The 27,201-nt window shown below is 36.7% G+C and overlaps 1 protein-coding gene across 1 annotated transcript; it reads right to left on the reverse strand.

Annotated features, from left to right (window-relative positions):
- Window positions 1–7,535: 7,535 nt before the first annotated feature.
- Window positions 7,536–19,611, reverse strand: LRRC8B (leucine rich repeat containing 8 VRAC subunit B). The gene is made up of 3 exons (XM_070941213.1): window positions 19,541–19,611; window positions 15,495–17,654; window positions 7,536–12,977 (listed from the first exon to the last, which is right to left on the reverse strand). The coding sequence occupies exons 2-3, from the start codon at window positions 17,628–17,630 to the stop codon at window positions 12,705–12,707; spliced, it is 2,409 nt and encodes an 802-aa protein (XP_070797314.1). The 5' UTR covers window positions 17,631–17,654; window positions 19,541–19,611; the 3' UTR covers window positions 7,536–12,704.
- Between the last annotated feature and the right edge of the window lie 7,590 nt (window positions 19,612–27,201).

Consider the following 27,201-nt stretch of genomic DNA (forward strand, 5'->3'; position numbering starts at 1 on the left):
TGCTGTGTTTCTATGCGTTTGTAGAATTCCTTAAATTTCTGAAAGGTTTCACCCTTGTGCTTTAATGTGTAAACAAAACCATAGCGACTGTAATCATCCACTATTGTTAGGAAGTAACGTTTTCTATAGGTAATTGATGGAGTTAATGGACCAACTAAGTCCATATGTACCAAATCAAAAATATTGTTAGTTGATCTGTTAGATTTTTTTGGTCTGGGACTGGTTTTTAGTTTGGTGGATTTACATACTGAGCATTCCAAATAATTTTCACAATTTTTTATTTTGACACCTTCTGCGTGTTCAGTCATTTTTTGTACTACGGGAAAGCTTGCATGTCCTAACTTCCTATGTAAGATGTGAGCACACTCATCATGAATTGGTTTACCTATTTTTGGTTTCTTCTCATTGTGTGTATTTTTGTTATCATGAGTTATTTTACATTCATCATTGTCACTGTTACTGACATTTTCATCATCTGCTTCAATACAATCTTCCATATTTGAATCAATGTTATGTAACCATCTTTCTTTGGTTATCAGATAGGGTAGACCCCCTTTTATCATCACAGTACCTACATTTGTTTTGTTCTTTTCTATAGTTGCTTTCCCCTTTGAGAAAACTATATTGATGTCAGATTCTCTGCTTAGTTTTATAGCACTCAGTATGTTGTGAGGTATTTCTGGGATTAATAATACCCCCTCTATTTTCCCTAAACCAGGCAAGGTCACATTTCCTCTGCCTAATACTTGAACCTTTTCTTGATTAGCTACCTTTATCACAAACTTATCTTCTGTAAATGAAGTTAATATACTTTTGTTGTTAGTGGTGTGATTTGTTGCACCAGAATCAATAAGCCAATTATTGTTCTCATCTTGTTGTGTTCTGGTGCTGTCTTGTTTATTTAGCCCATTTAGTGACCCAGATTTTCTCTCTTTTGAATTTTCTCTACCCCCTCTACTTTCTCTGTAATTTGGTGGACTTCTATATTTGTGTCTATCTGTGGAAGGTTGTCTGTAATTGTATTTGCTCCTATATTCTGGCCTATGTCTCTCCCTTGGGACTTTGGGACAGTCTCTTCTACTGTGTTCCCTGGATCCACAATTGTGGCATCTAAAGGCCTCATTATATTTATCTTGAAAGACTACTTTCCTAAAAGATTTGTGTTCTGTTTGGTTACTGGAACGATTTTTTCTTAAATTGTCTTCTGCTATCAATTTGTTAGATAGACTTTCTATTGATAAATATCCCAGATTAATGGTATCTAAGTGTGACATAAAGCTATCCCATGATGGATCAAGTGAATTGATAATAACACTTTTCATTGTTTGATCTGAAATCACTTCCCCCCTCAATTGCAGCTCAGCTCTTATTTTGTTTAGATTTATCAAATGCTCACTTATAGAAACCCCTGGCTTCACTCTAGAAGAAAAGAAATCCTTAGACATTCTTGTGGTTGTGGCTACGCTATCGCTGTGAAATAGATTAAACATGCATTGAATTATTTCTGATACAGTTAGGTTTGGTTTGATGCTATGATACATTGCAGGAGACACGCTAGAAATTATTATGAAAAATGCTCTATGATGTAAACAATCTATTTTTAAAGTCCAAGGTCTTCTTGGAGGACTAGTTATAAAGAATAGTAAATTTTCTTTCATGAAAATAACCTGAAGCTGTTGGTACCACTCTTGTAAATTAATGCCATCAACTCTAAGTTTTGGGAAGTCACTGGGTAAGTTCCCCACATTATTTTGTCCATTACTTACAACCTGAGGCAGTCCGTGGTCTCTCAAGTGCAGGAAATTACAGAACGGCATTGGGATGCTTGTAACGAGTCTGCGCGGTTCTCTGGCCAGTTCAAGTCTTTCGGGGCCGTCTACGTAGTTTTGCACATGCGCGTTGCTCATTTCTTCTTTGGCGCCGTTGTGGAAGGTTCTCTCCATTTCAGCTCTCTCGATCCGCTCCTCTTCAGATGAGTCGGTCTCTGGCTCGGTTTTTGGGGCTTTGGTGATGGCGACGGTTCTTCTCTTTCTCTTGTGTGTGCTGGCACTCGATTCTGTCTGCGGTGTAGGACGGAATCGGCATGGTTCTCTGGGCTCGGGTGTCGTCGTTTTCGAAGTCAGGATGGGAGCGTGCAGGTCTTGAATTGTCGGTTTGATTTCTTGCTTCTTCGTTGATGTCTTGGAGATTTTCAATCTTGGCCCAAAAGCAGCAAAAAGCGTTTTCATTGCTGACTTTACTTGAGACTTTGTTAAATCGTCTTCACTTTCTGATTTTGGTTCATCTGAAGAGTTTGAGACTTCTTTTTCACTTTCTTCGTCTGATAGCGTTTTTCGCGCCAGAAATTTTGAACTGAGCGTTTTGATTGGCTCTGCTTCACTCTCTTTTGAAGTTCGTTGAAACCAAGATGGCTGCCATTCAAAATTTCGCGCGAGGTCACATCTTTTCTTTTTTACAACTATTTTCTCAGTAGTCATTTCACTCACAGTTTTTTGATCTTTGGGTTTTTCTTTAATGACGTTTTTCTCTCTCGCTGCTCCGCTGTTCCTCAGCATCTCCTGGAGGTCCGCGATGAGGCTTTCATCATTCTTTTGGCTTTTTAGTATCTTTAATATCTCTGACCTGAGTTCGTTATTTTCTATCTCAATTTCTTCCTGGTCGTTGTTTTCACTCATCAGTTCTTCTTCTTCAGTGGTGTATTCTTCGGATTCTCTCGAAATCGCATTAGTGGATTCGTTGATCATCTCTTGATCAGTTTCTATTTCTTTGCTGTAGGCCCTGGTGTTGGGCCTATCTTTCTTGGACATTTTTAATTACTTATTGAGTCAATTAACCATCCTCTGCTACCAGCTTGTTGCAATATTTTCAGGATCAGACTCAATAAAGATAATAGAAGTTAGAGATTTAAATATATCTCTCTTTAATCATAATAGGCATTCTATATTCGCTGAATATACAAGATAGAAGCAAGGAAAATGGGGAGGATGGCTCCTTATATATACAAGGGGTGGAGCCAGGAATGGGAGTGGTAAATTATGAATACATTAAAGTCCAAAGAATAAGTTAACCCCTGATGTTCCATATATACATTATTTACACATTAGAGAATAAGGCATTTACATCTGACATGTACAGTATGCTTCTTAGTTGTGCACAACTATTTAATTTAGAATACCACATACAATTGTATAACCGTAAATATATGGGGATTGTCAAACCCCTACCGGTTTGAATGCCAACGCCGGATGGTGGTTGAGTGGGTGGGGCTGAGGGATGTGGTCCCGCCTATAAAGAGCGCTGGGAGGTGGTAGCTCCCAGCGCTGACTTTGCAATGGACTGCTACCTACTCAATTTGTGCCAGGCCTCAGCCTTGAATAAACCTGTATCCAATGGTTCCAGAGCGTGTTTCTGTGTTCGCCAGTCCTGGGGATTTGGACATTTGAGAGGGATGTACATCCTCAACCAAAATAAATTTAATCTTCTTGTTGGAAGAAAAATCGTCCAGTTCCAAGCCGGGAAAAAGACACTGAAAATAAAATGGAGGCAGACTACATGGAAAGAAGGTCTCTGTTTATTTGGGTGCCAAAAACTTCAGTGACATCAGCATGTTTTTGGGTGGTTGACCAATTGGCTGGTTGGGTAGGTGGCTTTTTATAGGGTTATACAAAATCTCCATTCCAAAAGACCAGTCTCTTCTGCTTGAGGCTGTTTTCCTATGGCAGAAAATCTGGGGCTGCTTTCTGCCTTTAAGAACAACACTGCTTTCTGCAGTGAGAGGTCTAGTCATTGGTCACTAAATCAATTTTCATAAGTCAAAGACTACCTGTATTTTGGGTCTGATAGGATTAGTTCATGGTGTGAGCATACTTGCTATTGTCTTTTTCTTTCTGGATTATTTCTAAACCTTCATAACTTCCTAACGTAAGGTGTCTGGGCACACCATGTTGTCATATTTCTAAAATGTTGTCCTCTCATCCCAAAGCTAATCAAGACAGGCATTTTTTAAAGAAAGCCCATTAAAGGAAAATGATTGCAGCCCAACGGAAAAATTGGGATTTTAAAAACATTTTTTTTCATGCCTGTTAGACAATTGACACACAATCATCATTCAGAAGAGCAATTGGTTGCTTTCTTATGAGTTTAACTATGGAGCGCCGCAGGAGCGGAGGTGGTATTCAGCCGGTTTGGACCAATTCGGGTGAACCGGTAGCTCTGACAAACAGCTGGCCCTACTCACCCACCCCCGTCCTATCCTGTCCTTTATTTCCTGCTTTCTAGCTGATTTCAATCACGCGGTAAGCTGATTCCCCCCCCCTCCGTTGCATTGCTGACTTGGAAGGTAAGCAGCTGAGCTTCTAAATGCTCCATTTTCAGCAGGTGTGTGCTCACCGAACCAGTTGTTAAACTGGCAGCATCTCACCACTGCGCAGGAGGGTATAATAATGATCATGAACATCTGCACATATAATACAAAGAGGTACCTCTTGCCATCTTTTTAGTGGTACAGTTTTCTATTCTGTTGTTATTTTTATTTATAAGTGCCTATTTTACCTGGCAGAAAGTATAACACATATTTGAAAGCAAATATGTCAGGGAAGAATGATAGCACCATTCAGATTTACCCTGGGCAGACAATAAATTTGATAAATAAAAGAAAAAGCATAATCACTGAGTATTTGATGAAGAACATTAAGTGTCTTCTGCCAATAGACACTTTTAAATGTATTTATGTATACAAATTATGTATGGATATAATTTGAGGTAGGATTCCGTATGATGGCTGCTTCAAATACATTTTTCTCTTGTCTGAGAGAAAAAAAGGAAGAAAAAACGAGCTTGCATTAACACTGCAGCAATTTTAATAGAACTGAAAAATAAATATTTAGACAGAATTTCAACATTTCTGGTTGAACATAAACAAATGATTTTTCTGATAGCATAGTTGCTTGCATAATGTTTGACCTAATCTGATGCATTAAAAACCCAATTAAAATCAAACCCACAGACATCTAAACCAAAGCAGACATGAGGCAACAAATAGGAATTGTTGATGATTTAAATTTAAAAGGCTTAACATATGTTTTCAATTTACATGAAAAGTGATGCATTTCCTGGAAAAGATGTTTTACAAAACAGATTATGTAAATGTTGTTAATGGATAGAGATTTTAAAATCATTGTATTAATGACCACATTGTTCCATTAGTAGTTTCTTTAAAAAAGTCAACATAAAGCAATGCACAGTAAATCCTGCCACATATTTATAGCAACAATCTGCTTTGTAACAACTTAAACATTATCTCATAATAATTTGTTTCTCATATCCAATTTTTGGTAGGGAAGGAAGTTGGAAAAGGGAAGAAAAGAAATGATTAAAAATTACAGTGGCTTTTAACAAAATAATACATGGGACATAGGCATTCTGCGTGTTGTCATTTATTTCTGTACTTTGCACTTTGTGTTAAATTATTTAAGCTCTCTTTTCAGATGAAATATCTATTTATATTTCATATTTAACTGAATGTATGATTTTGTGTTAAGATTTTTGTATATGGCAATCAAATAATCAAAGAGCTTCAGAGATCCAAGTTTTCAAAGTCAATAAGGAATTGAGGGGGTGGTGAGAAATTCTAAAGTTTCTATGCACTTTCTGTCTCAATAGAAGCATTCATATACTTTCTAGCTCACATACATTCATGGTTAATCACATTCAGACTTATTTGGAAAAAATTATTCAAAATTAGCATTGTTCTCAGCATGGGCGTCCAACCTTTTGGCCTGTCTACTCCACATTAAGTGAAGAAGAATTGCCTTGGGCTACATATAAAATATATAATATAACTACTGTATATACATAACAAACTTAATTTTTTAAAGAAAATGATCTTGTGGGGATACATTACTAGCTATCCAGGACCTCATGTGGCCCACAGGCCGTCGGTTGGACAAGCGTGATGGACAGAGTTCAGTACAAAACTGTAGATTTAATCAACATTAATAATATATGCTGAATTTGGCAGACTCAAGTGGAAATCTCATGTGACAACCCATTATCATCCATTTATTGGTGCTTCGGAATATTATGAGATTGTCTTTTGTAAGCCTGATGACATGCTAAGAGTTTAGGATCATTTAGGGTTAAGGTAACACTGAGTACTGTAAAGAGAAGTTCCTCTCTTAATCCAAAATCTTTCAGCTTTTGCAATTATAAGGAGCAATAAAAAAAATTATAAGGTGACAAGTGTGGTGGGTAGGAAAGTGACACAGGATTTCCCCAGCCAACCCAAGGAGTACCCACATTCATCTACATAAAAAACAACTGAAATTTTATTAGTGATTTTGGGAGGATGAAAAAGGATGATCGCAAATTGTCTGCACCTTTCCTGTATTAATTTTTCAATCAATGAAAAATTAATATCTATTCTAATTAATAGGTTATTAAGGCCCAAAATGAGAAAAGATTAATAAAAAATGTAATACAAATCACAAAGAAAAGAAACAATTAAGAGTTCTCTGTCAATTGTCCGACTATTAAATTTGGGGTAGAAGCTAAAATGCAATATTCGGGACAAAAACATTGAAAGGCACAAAAGAACTCCATACATGGTTTTCTACATGTATTAAAATCTGAATTTCTTTTTCCTGAGTGATAACATTAAGACAAAAACAGTGCAGCAATGTTTAAGATGAACACAACAGAGGCTTAGAAATTAAAGTGCTACAAAATACAGTATAATTTTAATAATATTGTTATACCAATAGATGGAAATAGAGAGAAGCATAGAGGGTCACAAAATCTTGAAATAAATAATTGACTTATAAAATGAAGCACTGGTTTTTCCTTTCCTTTCCTCTTTCCCCACTCAGCACATGACTCAGGCAGCATACATTTTTCAATAAAATAGATTCCACAAAAAATCACATTAAAAAGCCATTCAAAATATAAAACCACAACAGAAACATATAAAATGCTGGAGAAAATATCGTCCAATGGGTCACACCATTACCAGACGTGGTATTTGAGGAAAGGGAGGGACAGAGCCAGCCAAATATTGAGAGGAAGGGAGGGGGATGAGGGGACCCCAGAACATGCTAACCCTACCATTCTTGCAAGTGATATGTGCATATTATGCACAGTGTTATATGAGCATAGGAAGTATTCCCATAACCACCTATACTACTGCATTTTGAACCAGATGAAGGTTCTGAGTAGTCAACAAGGACAGTTCTATGTAGAGTGCGTTAGTAATCACTCATAAGATGACTTAAGGTATGAGTAACCCTAAGAAAGACCTTCTGATCCAGAAATGGGCACGATCAGCACAATCATGACCACTTGCTCTTTGATGAGGAACTGGTGAGTCTAGAAGGATCCCTAGGTTGCCCTCTGAAAGTGCTTGGGGCAGTGCAAACAGAAGCAAAGATGAAAAATCTTTGGATCCAGTAGTTCCACAATGCAGATATGAGTGCTTATAAGCTGGATAGTGCTTCTAATTAACAAAAATGTTCTACATTTATAAACGTATACAACCTCTGCTCCTTTAACAAATTAAAAAAATAGAATTGAGAAATTAAACATGGACAAGATAACTGATGTTTATCCATTTATCCATTATTTATTCAAATTTTATTCTCAACAAATCTGTCAACATATGCAAAATCATATTCAAAGCCCTCCCACAGCCCAGCAGCATTACAGTTACTGAACCACAGTATAAAATAAGTGCTATCTACAAATATGGTTTAAGCTTATTTATCCTACAATCATGAAGGAGAATTTAACAAGTAGTTCATTTGCTCTCAGCAGAATTTCCTTCTAATACATAAATAGTGTGATGATGGAAAGCAACAGACTGGATATTAAAAATACTTATAGGTCACTTCTGCTACTGGAGGAATGGGGCACAAAAGAAATCCAGAAGGCACACTGTGGCATCCTTTAAGGCTAGAATTACCAGCCTTTCAATTTCTTGCCTTTTGTGAACCATATTTTGCAACAAATATTTAAATGCTAATTTGCTTGAAGTTTTATTACATGCACTTTTTTCAAAAAACTTTCTTATCTATCACAGTTTCTTTATGAATGCAAAAGGAACTCTTTACATTTGTTCCTGTTACTTATTTCAAAACACAATTTCGCTCTTCTCTAATTCATTGTCTTCCCAATGGGTTGGATCTCAAAGTCTTTATCTTGTCAGCTAATGGTAGTTGGCAGGAGATGGAAATCCAGAACATTTGGAAGGCATCAAGACGGGGAAAGCTTCTTTAGAAGATAAATAGCTGGATGGAGAGAATTTTCAAAGCTATTTTTGACAAAACACAATGTAAAAAGACAGGCTTATTTCAAACAGGGAACATCAGATTCATGATAACCTTAGAAAATGTTCTCAAGATACAATTCATCATCTTTCAATATTAAGATAACTCTTATTAAATCAAACAAGCAAAACCTTTTTTTAATGGTACACGGAATGGTACATGATGGTCCTTTTTCTACAGCAGAGATAGTGTGGGTTAAAGTGAGTACAGTATTTTTCCTCATACTTATACTGGTACTAGTGGTAGGGTTAAAAAGCTGCCTGAAATTGCTTCTTATGGAAGGAGACGATTCTTTTCTCCAGTTCTGGAGTTACAAGCCAGAAAAAAGGGCTCAGTATAACAAAGCTTGAAATGTCAAGAATACAGGAGAGACATTAAAACGCCTTCCAATTTACAGATTTTGTAATGCGTGAGTGGGCTGGATGCTCAATCTACACAATAAAAGAAGGACCTTCATGACAAGTCCAATGTATTTTCCTATAGTAGACCCAGGGTAATGTAAAGTGGCATATACCAAAGTTACAGGATCTGAGTATCTGGAGGGGGCCCTAGTTCTTGCTGAATATTTTTTTTGGGGGGTACTTTCCTGTTGAAAGATGCTTTGACCAAGGCACAAGAACTGAGCTGCTCTGTAAGGAATACCTCCTATCCCTATGTGCCAGGAAGTCACTAGTATCAAGGGTGGCTGAGGTGGCTGTGCTTATGGAGTGTGCCATCCCCATGAGAGAGACTTATCTTGAATCTCACAGACTAGTTTGATGTATGCTTCGATTCAGTAGGAAATCAGATTAGGAAGGCTTTGCGGCTGAAATATCAATGTTGAAAGTCAACCAGGATGTTGTTTGAGGTTGTAAAGTCCTGTTTTATTTATGTAGATTTTGATGGTTCATCTAGCGTCTATTTCAGAATTCCGCCTGGCTGTATTTTATGACTATTTCCAATTCCATTCCTTTCCAAACTTTGAGGACAACCCATGCAAGGGTTTGAACAGGGAATGACTGAAGGCTTCTAAGTATTAGCTCTAGTAGAAGTCTCCTGAAAGATATCTATGGATAACTGATAGTCTTAATAACAGCCCACCTCAAGAATTTCTTGATCATTTTGTTATTTTATCATACTCAGGAAGATAGTTCCACTCAATATGTCAGCCCTCCTTGGTGTACCAGATGAGAAACAGACCAGATGAGCTACTTCAATTTTATTGTAAGGCTACATTAACAGAATCTTGCAAGTCTGAAAATACAAATCTCCCACCATTTTCTTTAGAGCCTGAAAACTGGGGAGGGTCCCTTCTGAGCCTCTTTTTCTGCCTGTTATACAGCTGTGGGCTGTATCCTCTTTCTGGTTATTCCTTAGGGCAGCGGATCATTCCCTTTGCTCTGTTTCTCAAGGTGATTCTCATATATTACTACAACTTGCAATCATCTAATTATTGTTGTGTTGTTATTGGTGTGTTGGGCTTGGTCTCTGGGTGTTATGTGAATTTCATTGTATGGGTATACTGTGTATTGTACAATGCACTGTTGTATGGGTATACTATGTATATACATACAATGACAATAAACTTTATATAAAAATAAGCAGATGAACGAAGATGACTGAATCCCAGTTGACTTAGCCACTCTGATGATGCCAGGCAACTTGTTTGTTTGCGGTTCATTCATTCAATTTCTATAGCTGCCCATCTCAGCAAACAACTTAGCTTAATGGATGGCAAGTTGAGAAGATGACTAGAACTGATGGCCAGGATCTGTTAGCCCAAATGAGAGCTACCACAGTCAGTTCTATTTTTCTGGCTTCAAATAGTCTCAGGAAGAGACTATAAGCCTCAGGAAGAGATGAATGGAGGGAAATATATATTCCAGGTCTTTGGGCCAGGTGGCATTGAAAGTGTTTGTTGCCTATGCTCTCTGGGACAAGAAATGGGAGATGAACTATTCTATCTTGTGACTGGTGGAAGGTAGCAGAAGGTTTATTGCTAGCTTCCAAAAGATTGATATGATTTGCTCCAAAGTGGTCTAGGATAGTTATTATTTATACATGTGTATAATAATGTTGCTATATGGGGTAGTTTTCTCTAGAATTGCTGGCATTTTGAATGGGAGAAATGTATATTGTGTTGGAATTTGACCTTTTTATGCTTTTATGTAGGGTTTTCCTTACAACTAATGGTTGAGATGTGAAATGTTGAGTTTTATATATGTTAATTAATGTTAATAGTTTATAGCTTTTTGGACTTTTTGCTGATAAGTTGGTTAAAAAGAGATTACTTATTTGATTTGCCTATTACTAAGTTGGGCTATGGGATGAAGAGTTTTATATTTGTTAATTTAGAAGAGATGTTTATGAAACTGTTTACATGCTTGTGATGAGGGTAGAAAGTTGCTTTGTTAAAAAGGGGGATGCTTTTTACTTTTTCATTTTCTTGCACTTTTTTCTTTCTTTACTTTTTAAACTTATCACCTTTTACTGTCCTTAACAAAATTACTGGAAAAAAGATACCTGTATAATAAATTGTACCTTTAACTAAAAAAGCTGGGGAAATATGACTTGCATCAAACCCATGAAACGACAACACGTGTGTGTGTTCCCTGAGAGTTACTCTGAAAGTTCTTTGGAATGTAATTCTTCAGATGGACATAACATGAACATTGAGAAATGTTCGCTTCATAAACAACTCAAATTTATGGCATCATTAAAACAAGTGTGCTGCATTTAAAGAAGCAATCAAAAATTTATATTAAAAAAAACAACATTTCCAGTATCTCATTCAACTCAACCACAAAATTGGGCACATGATGAAGACAGTGGATTATAAAACTATATCATACATAAGTAAAAGATTCATTTTCGCTGAAAGCATGCGATCAAGTTACTGTATTTTTTACAACAGAAGCCAAAATCCCTCCCCCCAAGTTCCCACACACAGAGCACCACAGCCACAATAAAGATGATGTGCCCAAACAAGACTGAAATGCATCAAAATAACTACGGACTGAATCCCAAGTTTTCTGCTGTGGACAGGAATTGCTTTTCCATTCACAGAAAAACACTTCAGTCTAATAGAGGTTTCTGTTAAACCAGAGTTTCCCAACCTTTGCAATTTCCAGGTATATGGACTTCAACTCTCAGAATTGCATAGCCAGCATAGCCATTGCTGAGAATTCTGGGAGTTGAAGCCCACCCACCTTCAATTTGCCAAGGAGGAAAAACACTGTGTTAAAGGGATCACTTTTCCTCTTGTCTTCCTTTGCTACTCAATATGCTATTACAGAAATTTTTCTAGTTCTTTAAAGTAGAACTCTGTTAGGAAATATTAGTTAGGACTCAGCTTTAGAGGTATAAATAATCGTCCTCCTGTTTTAGTGAAAATAAAGAATGAGTTATAGGAAAGTTCCTCCTAATGTTAGTTTTTCAAAGGACATTTGTGAACAAGAGAGAAATATATAAGTTTTGTGCATTCATGTGCTTTTCATTAAATATTTTGCTTTTCATACACTCTATATTCTTAAGTGCTTAAACTGCTATTTCTACAATTACTTGTAACTTGAGGGACATCTTTAAAATCTTTAGTATGGTGGGCCAGAAAATTGGGGAGAAAAAACAATAGCCAGGTTTTTAAAAGAAAGGAGACCCTCTATATTGCATATTACATATCTACTCAAAATTAAAGCGCTAGCCTTTTTTCTTTTAATGAAAGCAATATATTAGTATAGTAAAAAAAAAGTGACATGTTGAATTTTACCACTTGCATAGTTCTCTTAAGATTTGATTTTACCTTTATATCAGGTCAGTTGTTTTCCTTTAGGTATACATAATTAACTCCAGTGTTAAAGCAGCAAAAATTATTGGGAGTCTGGATTGCATGAACTTTGGTACCATAATCTGGACATAGTTCATAGCATCCCAATGAAATTTCATTATGCCTATGTGGGGAAGCACTCCTATATTTCAAAAACAAAAGTGAACGTTTAGTTCTGAAACAGATTTTATATAGGGAAGCTTTCACAAATAGTCTCTCCTTCCCTCTATATATGTGCCAACAGTAAAAGATATGAAAAAAAATTATTAGTTGGTCCTTACAACTATTTAAGAACTGCCATTTAAGGAAAAGAAAAAAAAAAACTTTTCTAGACCTGAATAATGTTATTCAATCTCGGCCACTTAAGTACTGATTACACCAACCACTTAATTTTCCGCACATTAATTTCAGGTTTGAATGAAATGCATGTAGTTACTTGCCAAGTCTATATTTCTGCTTAGGATTTTAATGTTGATTTGTTATCAGGAAACTGAAGTCAGTGGGCAGACCTGTATTTCTCTTCTTTCGTCTATATATTTCTTTGAACCATGATTTTGTCCACATGCACACAAATTTTCTCAATCTCAAACTTTGTCCAAGCATATCTGTATATGCTCTGTTACTCGAAGGGGAAGTGTTTTCAACAAGCATTCTTCTACAATTAGACAACTCCGTTTCAGAGAATTACATTCCTCTAGCTCAGCAGGAAGTAACTCCAGATAGTTTCCTTTGAGCTCCAGATGAACAAGGTTGGAAAGCTCACCAACTCGAGGGGACAAGTACATTAGGCTGTTATGTCCCAGAAGAAGGTGCTGTAGCTTTTTGCACTGGAATAATTCGTCAGGAAGTGCTTCAATCTAAAAGAAACAAGTAATAAAAAGTTGTTTTCAATTTGTAAATCAGTCCTGCAAACTTAGTATAAGGAATGCCCTCAAATTGTAACAGTACTCACACTTTCCTTCCTCTTTCAAAAGTATGTGTAAGTCATATTAATGAAATATATATTTTTAAATAAATTCCACAACAGCAATAGCACTTAGACTTATATACTACTTCACAGTGCTTTGCAGCCCTCTCTAAGTGGTTTACAGAGTCACTGCATTGCCCCCAAAAATCTGGGTCCTCATTTTACCGACCATGGAAGGCTAGAAGGCTGAGTCAACCTTGAGCCTGGTGAGATTTGAATTGCTAAACTGCAGGCATCCAGCAGACAGCAGAAGTAGCCTGCAGTGCTGCATTCTAACTACTGCACCACCAAGGCTCATTAAATAGTGAACATTTCATGTAATTGTTAATTCACTAGCGTCCCGGGATAATGTTTCAAGATCTAACAGATTGGATCCTGCTAATTCACTCTTTAAAGCCTATTTCCAAACAAAGACCTGCAATGAACTAAACCACTCAGTAGTCTGCTACAAATTTCTAAAATATAGGCAAGTATCACTACTCATATTGCCTTCCTCAGGGAATACCAACTGAAGGCAGGAGAAAGTAATTTGATTTTACAAAATGGCTTCTGCAAAGACAGGAGGGAAAAAAAGAAGAAGAAAATGCGTAGATACTGGCTATTAAGATTTGAGATTAAATTGGAACATTTGCTAAAAAAAATGCTTTTAAGGAAAGACAATTTCTTTTAAGTTCCCTGAGAGTTGAGATTTCATCACATTTTAAAAAATGTTTGTTTCTTTTCTGCACCTATAACTCATCTTTTCCAATGAATACTAGTAAGATTTGGAAATGCTATCCTTTATATATTCAAAACAAGCACAGACTTTTGTATAATTTGCGATGCACCACCACTAATACAGTTTGTCTATAATTGTAGACTTTGGATCAGCAGTTCAGGCCATGAAACCCACAAGTGATATAAAAAGACACAGCATTCTAGAACAGCATCCTTTGAAAAATACAGGGAGCACCATTAGTTCTTTCAACTGTCAGTCCTACTAGGTCAGAGGTGTCAAACTGGCGGCCCGCGGGCCGGATGCGTCACGTGCAAGCCACACCCACCTCAGCTCTGTGAAGGGAGAAAATGTCATGATATGTCACGTTACAGCAATGTGATGCCGCGAGTTTGACACCCGTGTTCTAGGTAGTTTCTGTTTGTTGCCTTAAAGTCAATCTTGACTCTGACAACTGCCTAAACAAGATCCTACAGTTTTCTTGGAAACGCTTTGGTCATTGCCTTCTTTTTCATAGGACTGAGAGAGGGATTGGTCAAGGTCACCCAACTGGCTTAACACACAAGGTGAGAGTAGACCTCATGGTCTCCCAGTATTTAGCCTGGGGCCTTAACCACTACACCAAACTGGTTACTAGATAGAGCAGACAATGATCTCCACACAAAGATTAGAACTATACTTTATTGAGCTATGCTATAATAAGAGAATGTTGCAAATCAGACTGGGCTGTCCCTCATTCTTATAATCCAGTGAATCAGAAGAATGTTTGCCTGAGCCACTTCCAAATATTATTGTGCTTTACACAATATTGAAGAATGTTTCAGCTGTCTTTGCCTAAGTAACAGTTCTTGCATATTTCTGTCAAGGTCATTCATCTACATCAGGGATGTCAAACTCAAGGCCCAGGGGCCGGATCTGGCCCATGGGGTGCTTAGATCTGGCTGATGGGGCCACCCTGGAAACAGCAAAGGACTGGCCCGTGGTGCCTCTGCCAGAGAAAACGGAGCTCGCAAGGGCTGCGGGAGGCACTCCCAACTCCATTTTCACTGGCAGAGGGTTGCAAGAGGCCGTCACAGCCAAAAACGGAACTCAGGAGCCCATTTTCACTGACAAAGCTCTCGGGCCTCCATAGGCACCCCTGACATGAGTGACATTGAGCTGGCCACCGCCCCACTGGCCCAAGGTCAAACACAACCCTGATACAGCCCTCAATTAAATTGAGTTTGACACCACTGCTCTACATTTATAAGCACATTTTTAAATCAGAAATCTCATCAACTATGAAGGATGTGACCATGTGACACACCTTCATACAATCCTATTTACATCAAGGCAAGTTGATCTATGGTCTTCCATATATTGCTGAATCTCAACTATTGGCAGTTTTATCCAACATGGCCCAACTATGAAGGATGCTGGGAACTATATTTTAACAATGTCTGAATTGCCACACCACTTCTTGTTTACAAGGGAATCTTATTGTGTGCCCTATGCTCCTTAAGTAAATATATAAATGAAGGAATGTCAATACAGCTGAATGAAGATGAATCAGATCAGCTGCATTTTGCTGGCCATTAATATACTTCAGAGTTCAGTCAAACATGGGTAGAGTATAAATGAGAGGAAACAATGAGGAGGATCTGAAAAAAATACGTCAAAATGCACTTAAAAGCAGCATTAGCTTCTACTTACATGATTCTTTGTCACAGCAAAGTACTGCAAATTTGTTAAATATTGGATTTCATCAGGAATAGAGGTTAGCTTATTGAAACTCAGATCCAGATGATGTAGCTTTTTGCAAAGAAAAAGTTGTGGTGGAATTTTTTTAATGTTGTTGTGATTTAAGTAGAGCTGTTCCAAGTTTGCTAAGGTACCAATCTGCACAGGGATATAAGATATTTTGTTGTGCCACAGCTTCAGGCAAGAAAGATTTTCAAGGTGCTGAAAGCTAATAATTTCTTCTACCGTTCGTAGATTATTTTCTTTCAAATCTATTTCACGTAAATAGTTTAAGCTGAAAATAGAATGAGGGATGCGCTCCAAATCACAGCTGGTCAGTTCCAAGATTCTCAGGTTTAACAGTTTCTTCAAGTTGGTCAACACTAACAGTTTTTTCCCCTCGTTGTCAATAGATAATTTCTGCAGTGAAGGCAATTGGTCTGTAACCACCTGAGGTATGCGGGAAAGGCTGTTCTTTAAATGAATTGCTTTCAGATTTACAAGGTCTTGAAAACCCTCACTGTAGAAGCCATTCTGGGGTTCTGGCACATAACATCCAGTCAAATACAGTTCCTGTAAGTTCTTTAGATAGAATACCCAGCGTGGAATCTTTCCCATATCAACAGATTTTAGACGAAGAATTTTTAAATTATCTTCAAGGAAGTGCAGTGCTGGATACTCCACAGTTAATGTTGAATGATAAATGTTTAGTTCTTTAAGACTGGATAGCTGACTTAGAGACGGTGGAAGTTTAACCTCAGGAATGAGCTCTAGTGTTAGAACTTCTATCTCTGTGAGTTCAAAGACGTCATCTGGAAGGCCACTAAGCATAAAAAGATGAAGTTCCATTTTGTCTTGAGGGTTTCGCACCAGCTTGCTCTTCAGCCTCTCTAAAGACCATTCATTATTGAGACTAATTTGCTTCAGCTTATTTTCACTCACCTCGGAGAGAAATATTGAAAACCGCTTTGAATATAGAGGGTCGTACTGGTCTGCTAGGTGAAGAATAAAGGCAAAGTCATTTTTTACATCAGGGATATCGCTGTAATTACTCTGCTCCCTCAGCTTCTCAAAAGAATATTGTTTAAGTGAACTTCTCAGCATCCATAACAAACTGTAAGTGCATGTCAGGCCATATAAAATCACCAGGACAACATAAAATGAAGCAAGCACTTTAAAAATTTCGGCCAGTGAATAAACACATTGGTATCGCTTGTAGCCAGTAAAAGTTCGAATATCAACTATACAATCGATTTCTAGGTTAATAAAGGTTAAATAATATGGAACATAAATCATTATTAAAATGAACACAATGACCTTGATCACAATCTGTTTTAGATACACTCTATAAATGACATCTTTCTGTTCAACATGTACCCTGAATCGTTTCACTTTCTCAAATATTGACTTTGCTTGTTCCCCTTCTCTTCGGTCAAGAACATTTGAAGTGCTCTCTCTACCAGCTGTTTCTAATCCAGTCTGTGAGTAGGACATTGATTGCCTCTTGCTCTCCAGCTCTGTCATGTTGCTTGGGGAGGGAAGAAATGTTTTCGATTTGGAGCATGGCAGAGTCCTCACAGATTGCTCAGCAACTGTTTCTGATAGGGCACGTGTGGTCCAAGGGGAATCGAAACATTTGTGAAGTATGGCTACAAAATGCTCTAGCCTTGAACTTGTGCTGGGGTAGTAAAGCCAGAAATTACTGCAAGCTGCAAAAATGAAAGTGTGGAGAAGCACTAAGTACGGGAAAAATTTGGCAAACCAATGAAGTTCTCTCTCGTAACACACTGCATCAATGTAAGAATACTGTTGCCTATGAAGGTAATTCTGGATTTGAAGAGGATGAACTTCTGGTGTTGCAGAGGTTAAGGATTCATTGATGTTGCTTTTAATCAGATGCCAAGGCACTGTGCAATGATTGTCAAATTCAAGCTTGCAAGGAAGACAACATAACAATCTAGTCTGAGTGAGCTGAAGAGCCCCAGCAAGGACAGCAACAAGCAGCATTATCATGGTAAGATAGTAGCAGAAAACATCCCACCATGGTTTCAAGATGTGAAATGATGCCTGGGCATCTGCTAAGCATCTGAGTTCAGTTAATGTAATCATGATTTGCTTATGACGCAGTAGCAACTGGAAAAGAAAAACAAAGGAGAATGTTTAGCTGAATTAACTGGATAGAAATTAAAATTACGCTAAACAAAATTGTAGCATTAACATATTAAACAAATTAGAAGTCTTTAAATATTATTTTGTAATCTACACAGAAAAATGCAATTTATGGTTCATTGCAATTTTGTCACTAATGAAATATTTCTATGAATTTCTCATTTTTTTTAATCCTAAAAGATAAATCCTATCTGTTATTGCAAGCATTAACTCCATTGTGGTACAAGACTTAGTATTCTGTATTCTTCCCCCACCACCACCTTCAATTCAATTGTGTCTAATTCTTGGAGACTGCCTGGACAAATTTGCATTTTCTTGGAAATATTTTTTAAGAAGTGGTTTGCCTATGCCTCCTTCCTAAGGCTGAAAGAGAGCAACTATCCCAAGGTCACCCAGCTGGTTTTGTACCTAAGGAAGGACTAGAATTCACAGTCTCCGGGTTTTTAGCATGATGCTTTAACCACTACATTAAATTGGCTCTTTCTTTGAGATATTCATATTTTTTTCAACTACATTCCATTTGCATGGCAAAGAGAGTGGGTTTTTACTGTCCTATTTACAACTAACTCACTTATTTTTCAGCTTATGCCTCAATTACTCGGTGGTCTATAGAGCCAATGTTAGTAGCCACATATGAACAAGATACATATATCTGTTTGTTTTATAGTTTTTAGCTTTTTATTGTAATTATATACTTTTATTTTTTAATCAATTAAACTAATATCAATTTATTGTACAGTACTATAAAAATAAATTTATAATCTAATCTATTTAATCAAATTTTCTTGGGTTATTTAAAATTTGGCATACATATTCCCACAGATTTCTCTTTTTTAATTTCACTTTTTTAATGGTATATAATATTTATATGGTTAACTGCTAAATCAGATTATACAAAGTATAATTTGTTTATACTATTTATATTACTCTAATTAAGGAGCAAATAAAATAACATTGGGTTCACAATGCACTATTACTGTATTGAGTTTTTTTGCTATACATACACATTAAATGAAATGATAGGCCTCTCACTTTGAGCAGCCCTTCCCCCTCTTGTTTAAAGGGAACATCTCCTAAAAAAAATGAAGTTGTCATGATACAAATCTGCATACTGGCACAGAAGCAGTTTCTTGAGACTGTTGTCCATTTCCCTAAGAACATTTCACTGCTAAGTCTCAGGATTTTTGTTATTTATGCATGGTACATGGTCTTGTTGAATAGATATAATATACGACGCTATAGGGCACTAATACAGGTAGTCCTCATTTAGCAACTGCCTTGGACTATAGTGATGGACTGTCTGCTAAAAGGCTATGACATACAGTTGAAAGAAAATGTATTTGTGGAGTCTGGTAAGAACAAAGAGTGTTTAGAAAAACAACTAGACACAAGGGTAGTTTTCCCCCCATGCCAACACTCTGCTAAACAACTAATTCCCACAAACTATCTAGAAAGGCAGTGTTACCATCATTATTCTCATCTTCCCTATTACATATCTCCTTATCGTCTTATGACTATAACTTTGTTGCTTTTATCTTACGATTTATATTGTTTACTTAGTATCCTAGTATGATTTATGTTGATTGCTTATTTAGTATCCATGACTATCACTAAGTGTTGTATCTAATGTTTTGTGATGAATGTATTTTTACAATGACTATGATAATGATCTTTCACTATTGCTGTATGTACACTGAGAGCTTATTCCTTGTGTGTCTAATCACACTTGGCCCATAAATAATTCTAATTCTAATTCTGATGACTTCTGACCCTGCTAAATAATAACAAATAAAAAAGACTTCTAATATAAATGTGCAATGCATATGTTGGAAATATTAATTTGTACTTACTTTCCTAACTGAATGGCATAAAACATAGAAGTATCATTTTCAATCAGGTGGTCTGCATCTTTTAAAACTCCTCAGGCATGCCATCTTCACAACCGTCTTCATCCTGAATATCAACATATGACAAGGATTCAAAACTGATGTTGCCTATATTGTAAGATATACAACCATACACAGTACTGTATCAGAATCTTGGTGATAATGTGTCAGAAAGAGAATCTTTGTTTCTAAGGTTATATTAGTAATTGGTTACATAATATATGGATATATGATTAAACAGCACTATCAGTTTCAAAGTTTAAAAATAATATTTCTATCTTTGCTCAATCAATTCATAGAATGCAGATGAAGGATGAAACTACAAACAGAAAATATATATGGTCTAAAAAAAAGTCCAGTTAAAACAAATTTGGAACATCAGAAAGGTTCTCATCCAAAATTCTTGAAATGTCAAACCTCTACTTAACATCTCATCCTAGTTAACATCCATTACAGTGATAACACATGTAAGAATATATTTAGATGTAAGCATTAGGAGAGAGTTAAATTGCAAGTTACTTATCACATGAAGAAATAACAAATGTCATGTGGCATAATTAACTACTTACTTTTGGTATGATAGTTATACTACTCAGTCAGAACCACCATTCCTGATATAAATTGCAAGTAAAGAATCAACAACAACTTCTGGAAAGCTGGTATAAAGCTAGGGTAAATAGCCTTAGATTTTCAGAAGGGTATCACCCTTTATAAATATTTTTAAAAGTCCCTTAAACCATCTTGAAGTTTTATGCTGAGTTGTGCAGTAGAATGTTTCAGATTAGCTTGGCATCTCATAATCTTAGCCTTCCATCCAGATAAAGCTAGAAATTTTGTTTGATAGAGATTTCTTCATTGTTTAAAAGATAGGTCTCTCTCATTGTGATTTATAAGGAAAGAATACTGCAAATATTACAAAGGAAGCAGTTCTTAGACATTTAGTTCCATATCAGCTCTACTCTGGTCAGTATGATGAATTGTTCTCTTTGCTAAAAGTACATTTTAAAATAGACCAAAACATTAGATAATACATGTTAAAATACCGTGTTTCCCCAAAAATAAGACCATGTCTCATATATTTTTGAACCCTGAAATAAGCACTTGGCCTTATTGCCGTGCACTCAAAAGCCTGATTGGGCTTATTATCAGGGGATGTCTTATTTTGGGGAAAACAGGGTATAAGTACATTATATATAATTGGAAGGTAAAATGAGTGGTCCGTCCATCCATCCATCCATCCATCCATCCATCCATCCATCCATCCATCCTTATGGCTGAAAGAAGCCATGGAGAATTATAGGTACCACAAAAATACATTATATTTGATTTGATTACCACAAAAATACATGATATCTGAAGGCTAGCAAAGGAAAAGTCCTAGCCAGCAGAGACCTCTTTGAAGAGTACGGATATATAGAAACAGGTACTTTCCTACCTATAGTGCCATGCAATTTCTTCCTAGGTTATTTTTACATTGTACATTAGGATTTAAGGATACACTATGATACAGGGGTATGGCTGGAGAAGACTTATTGTCTATAGATTCTCCTTAGTTTCATATTCCAAGAGAGAATTGTCAGGCCCTGTGAAAGGAAGTTAGGGGAATAGTTTCTTTTGAAATGCTGCAGCTAAACTGAAAAAAAATCCTGAGAGAATGTAATTATTAATCTCTTATCAGAAACGCACAGAGAAAAACTCTACATGCCCAATTCACAAATTTATCATGACAAAATGCTATCCATTTCCTCTTCCAATGGGGTTATAGAATATAGCCTTCCCAGAAAATAATTTTTCTTTCTCCCTAAATATATTCAATTAGTTTTTATAACAGCAGAAAAGCTACAACTAAAGGTTAAATCCTTTAGTAAGTGCACTTATTAGTTTTTGACTAAAAGGAGTTTAATATGTGTTAAATGGGGAGAGGCAAGCACAATTCGCTTGTGATTTTAATTCCTTGGTTAGAATACCAAAGCTGCTCTAATATGCCAAACTATGTCAAGCTGCAATGAAAAAAGTTACTTGCCTGGATATTCCAGTGAAGGCAATGAGTCTGAACTTCAAAATGAATTTAGATTGGAGTGCCACATGTGACCGTGATCCCAATGAAATCCATATAGTAAAAAATGATTTCACTTGACAAGGAACACGTCCTTAGAAGGAAAACTACTGAAAAAAGGATTGAAAGTATAGCTGAAACAAGCTAGACTAGATTATATTACAGTAAATAGTTTGTCTGGAAATACAAATGAACTTACAACCATACATTCACTGACCATTCTAAGTTATTACGGCACTGAAAAAAAAATGACTTACAACCAGTCCTCACACTTACAACCATTGCAGCATTTGCGGTGATCAAAATTCAGGGGCTTGGCAACCGGCATGTATTTATAACAAGTGCAGCATTCTGGAGTCATGTGATCACCCTTTGCAGCCTCCTCAGCCAACTTCTGACAAGCAAAGTCTATGGGGGAAGCAGGGGTGAAATGTAAAATTTGTTACTACCGGTTCTGTGGGCGTGGCTTGGTGGTGGTGGTGGTGGGGGTAAAGTGACTGGGTGGGCATGGCCAACTTTTTTTTTTTTTTTACTTTTCAAAGCATTTTTTCTGCAAATGTAAAAAAATGCTCTGAAAAGCCTCTGCCGATCAGGCAACACAGCTGGGATCGTCAGAGCCTTTTCAAAGTATTTTTTTAACCACCTCTTCCGCTGAAGAGGTTGCAGAAAGAAATGCTTTAAAAGTATCTCTGATGATCCCAGCTGAGTTGCCTGATCGTCAGATATTTTTTTAAAAGCCTATCTGACGATCAGGCAACTCAGCTGGGATTGTCAGAGAAACTTTTAAAGCATTTTTTTCTGCAACCTCTTCAGCGGAAGAGGTGGTTAAAAAAATACTTTGAAAAGGCTCTGACGATCCCAGCTGTGTTGCCTGATTGGCAGAGGCTTTTCAAAGCATTTTTATAACCACCTCTTCGGCGGAAGAGGTTGCAGAAAAAAATGCTTTGAAAAGCCTCTGACGATCCCAGCTAAGCTGCATGATCATCAGAGGCTTTTTTTTTACTTTTAAAAGCATTTTTTCGGCAGAAGAAGTAGAAAAAATGCTTTTAAAAAAGCCTCTGATGATTGTGTGGCTCAGCTGAGCATGGTGGAAGGGGGGGGGCAGGGATTTTTGCTACCGGTTCTCCGAACCACCCGCCGCCATCACTACCGGATCGTGTGATCCGGTCCGAACCGGGAGCATTTCACCCCTGGGGAGAAGCCAGATTTGCCTAACAAACATGGGAAAAGAATGGTGGTAAAATCAGATGGGACTCCCTTAACGATTGCCTTGCTTAACAATGAAAATTCTGGTCACAACTGTTAAGTCAAGCACTACCTGTACTAGCCATTTGTCTTCTTTGAACAGTACTTTGCTTCCTCTCTTTTATGGCAGAAGGGTTCAGAATAGAAATTGAACTAAAAAGGGATCTAAAGCTTCATTTGCCACAAACTAGGGACACAGTCCAATTGACTGAGTCTAGGTATTGCTTCAACATCAATCTTAAAAGAAACAAAATAAAATTATAATGAAAGAAAAGTTGTTCCTGAACACCTTGGTTGAAGCAATACTAACCCGTCCATTTTGTTTAGTTCTAAAGGTTATAAAAAAGAATAGACACATTTCATTCAATTAATGTGTAATTCAATTAATAGATCAGAACTTTTCCAAACAGCTTTTAGCTCATAAAAGCATAAAAGCACTTCAAAGTTCTCTAATTGAATTGTGATTATGTTCTAAAATTGGAACATGAAGTATCTAAAATGATCTCAATAATTATCTCCTCATTTTGTTGAGCTTTAGGTTGTAATCCTATTTGCATTTATCTAGGTCACAGGGAATTCAAGCTAAGAGTACATGAAAACTTACTTTAATATCAAGTCTCCTTTTTGGTATCAGTATCAACATGTTTCGGGATTAAGCCACAAAAATTGCAAACCACAGTATTACCATTTACAATGCAGGCCAGCTTTCTAAGCAATATATTTTAAATATATATTGTTCACTCAAATATTTAATACTGCCACATATAGGAATAAGAATTTCTATCTTTGCTGTAGAGCAATAATTGTGGTCACAACCACAGCAAGGAGGAATGGAACTCCAACATGTTTGCTTCTTTCTCAGAGACCTGTTAAGATAGAGTGCTATTTCTCCTATGTTGCAGAATACTAAACTGATTGATTCTGTATTATTCCATTACTAAATTTGTTTTAGTTGGTCTTTTATTATGTATTGTTTGATATTTGATGTACATTATTATTAATTTCATTTTTTTTATGTTTGGAGGACACCCTGAATACTAAATGTGGAAACACAGGATACATGTTGAAGAAATAACATGTATTTCAAAGTTACAAATGAAAATTTAGTTAAGCCTTTATGCTGCCACTTTTGAATAGTACCCATCTGGTTAAATAAAACAGAAACATATTAATTTCTAATACCTCTTCCTGCGCCTGCAAAAACAAAGCATAGAAATATGTGCATTTCATGACCTGAAAAGTTATTTTCTTTTCTGCTGCTATTTTATAACGTAGTAAGGAGCTAAGCCACCAAAAAAACCAACAACCGGCTATATAATCAGGGAGCAAGATAAATCAGAAATACAGCCAACAAGATTAGATTTGTTCTTTGTTTACACAGTAATGGAAGTCTTAAATTTCCAGAACAGTGCTAAGACAATTTAATAGAAAACAGGCCTTCAGGTGCATTGAAAATCTACTTTTGTGTTATTTTCCATTCCCAAAAAATTATCTTTAGTAATATTCACACTAATGCCAATTTCACTAATAGGTAACTGGAGCCAATAGGCTGCCATTTAGAAACTGTGGTATATGAAGGGCAAAGATTATCTCTACATCTATTTTTATCTATCTATCTATCTATCTATCTATCTATCTATCTATCTATCTATCTATCATCTATCCATTCATCCATCTATCCATCTCTATCTATCCATTTCTGTCTATCCATCTCTATCTCTCTCTACCTAGCTAGCTAGCTGCATACACATGGATTCCAAATTGCTTCATAATTGTATTATTATAACAGGGTACTGTGAGCCTATGATAACAAGTTTTAAATAAAAACTGGGACAGCCAATCACAGTAACAAATAATGCTGCTGTTTCGTCTATGGTAGATAATGAAAGAACAATGGATTCTGACATGACCTTGCCTAAGCTTCCCAGGATATAGCTTAGCCAGCACAAAGTTGGTTAACATGATCATTGGTCTGACACAGAAAACAGACTTTGCAGATGGCTATCCTAGCAGGGGCTAATTCAAGAGGAAACCTTGAATAAAGTGTACTTGTAATCTTAACTTCCAGAAAACAAAGCACACTAACTGAGATGACATTTAAGTTCTTCAAGAACTGTTCACTGCATACAAGATTAGAAGAGTATGTGATGACAAGCCTCTGAATGCAATTGCAGAATGTGTCAACTGCTGACTTTTATTGTTTGAAGATCAACAAAATGTAGTATCAAATCCTGGTAACTTTTATACGTCAAAATATGTAAAATACAAACAGTACATATTTTTAGTCTAGTATTTGACTTGCCGGTTTTTACGAAACTTGTTGTAAACATGTTAAACAGAAATGAATAAAACCTTGTTACAATTTAATATTTTATATGCCGTTTAGTGGGGACTTCAATAGGATAAGGAGTAATCAATTAGCCTAAATGCTATTTAACACTTGTTCAATCACCACATTTTTAATAATAAAAACTATAATTTTTTGCTGTAATTCTTGCGTTATTTACTGAAATACTTCAAATACTAATTATTTGCATAGAAATCAGTGGCGGGTTGCTCTTGGTTCGAACCGGTTCTATAGAACTGGTAGTAAAACCAGCGGGAGGCTCCGCCCACTGACCCTGATGTCATCAAAAGCAATCTGCGCATGCGCAGAAGCTTCTGCACATGCGCAGAAGCAAGGCGTGTGTACGAGTGAAGCACGTGCATACGATCCCGTTGCGAACCAGTAGTAAAGGTAAGTACAACCCACCCGATAGAAATGTATTGCTGAATTAATGAATGCTACACAGTATTCAAAAATTTTATTAAATCAAGGAAACACATATTCATATAGACAGATATAACCTACCTAAGGAAGAACCACAACCTAGTCCAGTTGTGTTCAACCTGCAGCCGGCTAGTGGGCTGCATGTGACCCTAGATCAGTGGTGAAATCTAAAATTTATTACTACCGGTTCTGTGGGCGTGGCTTAGGGCGGTAATGTGACTGGGTGGGCGTGGCTTTTTTTTTTTTACTTTTAAAACCATTTTTTCTACAACCTCTTTGGCAAAGAGGTTGTAAAAAAATGCTTTCAAAAGGCTCTGACGATCCCAGCTGAGTTGCCTGATCGACAGAGGCTTTTTTTCTTTTAAATGCCTCTGACGATCAGGCAACTCAGCTTGGACTGTCAGAGGCATTTTTTTTTTTTTTAAATTTGATTTATATGCCGCCCTTCTCCGGAGACTCAGGGCGGCTTACAATGAGTTAAGCAATAGCCTTCATTCTTTTGTATATTTTATACAAAGTCAGCTTATTGCCCCCACAAACTGGGTCCTCATTTCACCTACCTTAGAAAGGATGGAAGGCTGAGTCAACCTTGGAGAGATTCGAACCAGCAGAAATTGCAGGCAGCTGTGTTAATAACAGGGTGCACTAAACCCCTGTACTATCAAGGCTCTTGATAGTAAAAAAGTAAAAAAGGGTTTTTTTCTTTTTAATGCCTCTGACGATCCAAGCTGAGTTGCCTGATCCGTCAGAGGCATTTTTTCTTTTAAAAGCCTCTGACGGTGGACATGGTCTGCACTTGACGCATCTGGCCTGCGGGCCGCCAGTTTGACACCCCTGCCCTATACTCTTTCAGGAATGTTTTTATACTGTTGTTTTATAGAAGTTGCAGCATTTTCCCTCATTATTTTATTTGAGTTAATGTATTATTTCTCCTCAGATTCCTATTTTTGCTTGATTAGCCAGAATACTTCCTCCCCTGTTTTTATCAAATTAAGCTTTTCACTTTTTTAAAAAAATCCTTGGCTCACATTTTTTTTAACATTTATTTAACCATGCTGGTGTTTTCCTATACATATTCATTCTTTCTATGATAAATAGATCCATTGTATTATAAAATTATTCTTTTATAATTCTTTAAATAACTTCCAATGTTTTCCTGAGGAAACATTTGTATTGAACATTAATACAAATGCTTGAAAACAGAATTATTACAACCTGTATTTCTAAAACTCCCTCTCAAGTATTCATCATGACAGAGGATCTGTTCCTGGAAGGGGTGAGTGAAGAATGCCAGGAATATACTGACAGCAGGCTAACCCAAGGTGTGAAGCCAATTACCCATCTAAAGCAAGCAGGCACCCTTATTGGGCAGTGATACAGGAAAATGCTGCAGGCAGATGATTGCTTTAGTGACAATAGCAAAAGCTTCATTTGAAACTTGGTGGGAGAAGACAGTGATAATCCCCTCCTACATTCTGTTATGAAAACCATGCAGACAAACAATGTAAAGTGATTTAGGATATGGATTGGATGGCACTCAACATGCTACTGAGG

Source organism: Pituophis catenifer, unplaced genomic scaffold, assembly GCF_029215685.1.
Source record: "Pituophis catenifer annectens isolate HBS135680 unplaced genomic scaffold, rPitCat1.0.hap2 SCAF_3, whole genome shotgun sequence".
Taxonomy (NCBI): domain Eukaryota; kingdom Metazoa; phylum Chordata; class Lepidosauria; order Squamata; family Colubridae; genus Pituophis; species Pituophis catenifer.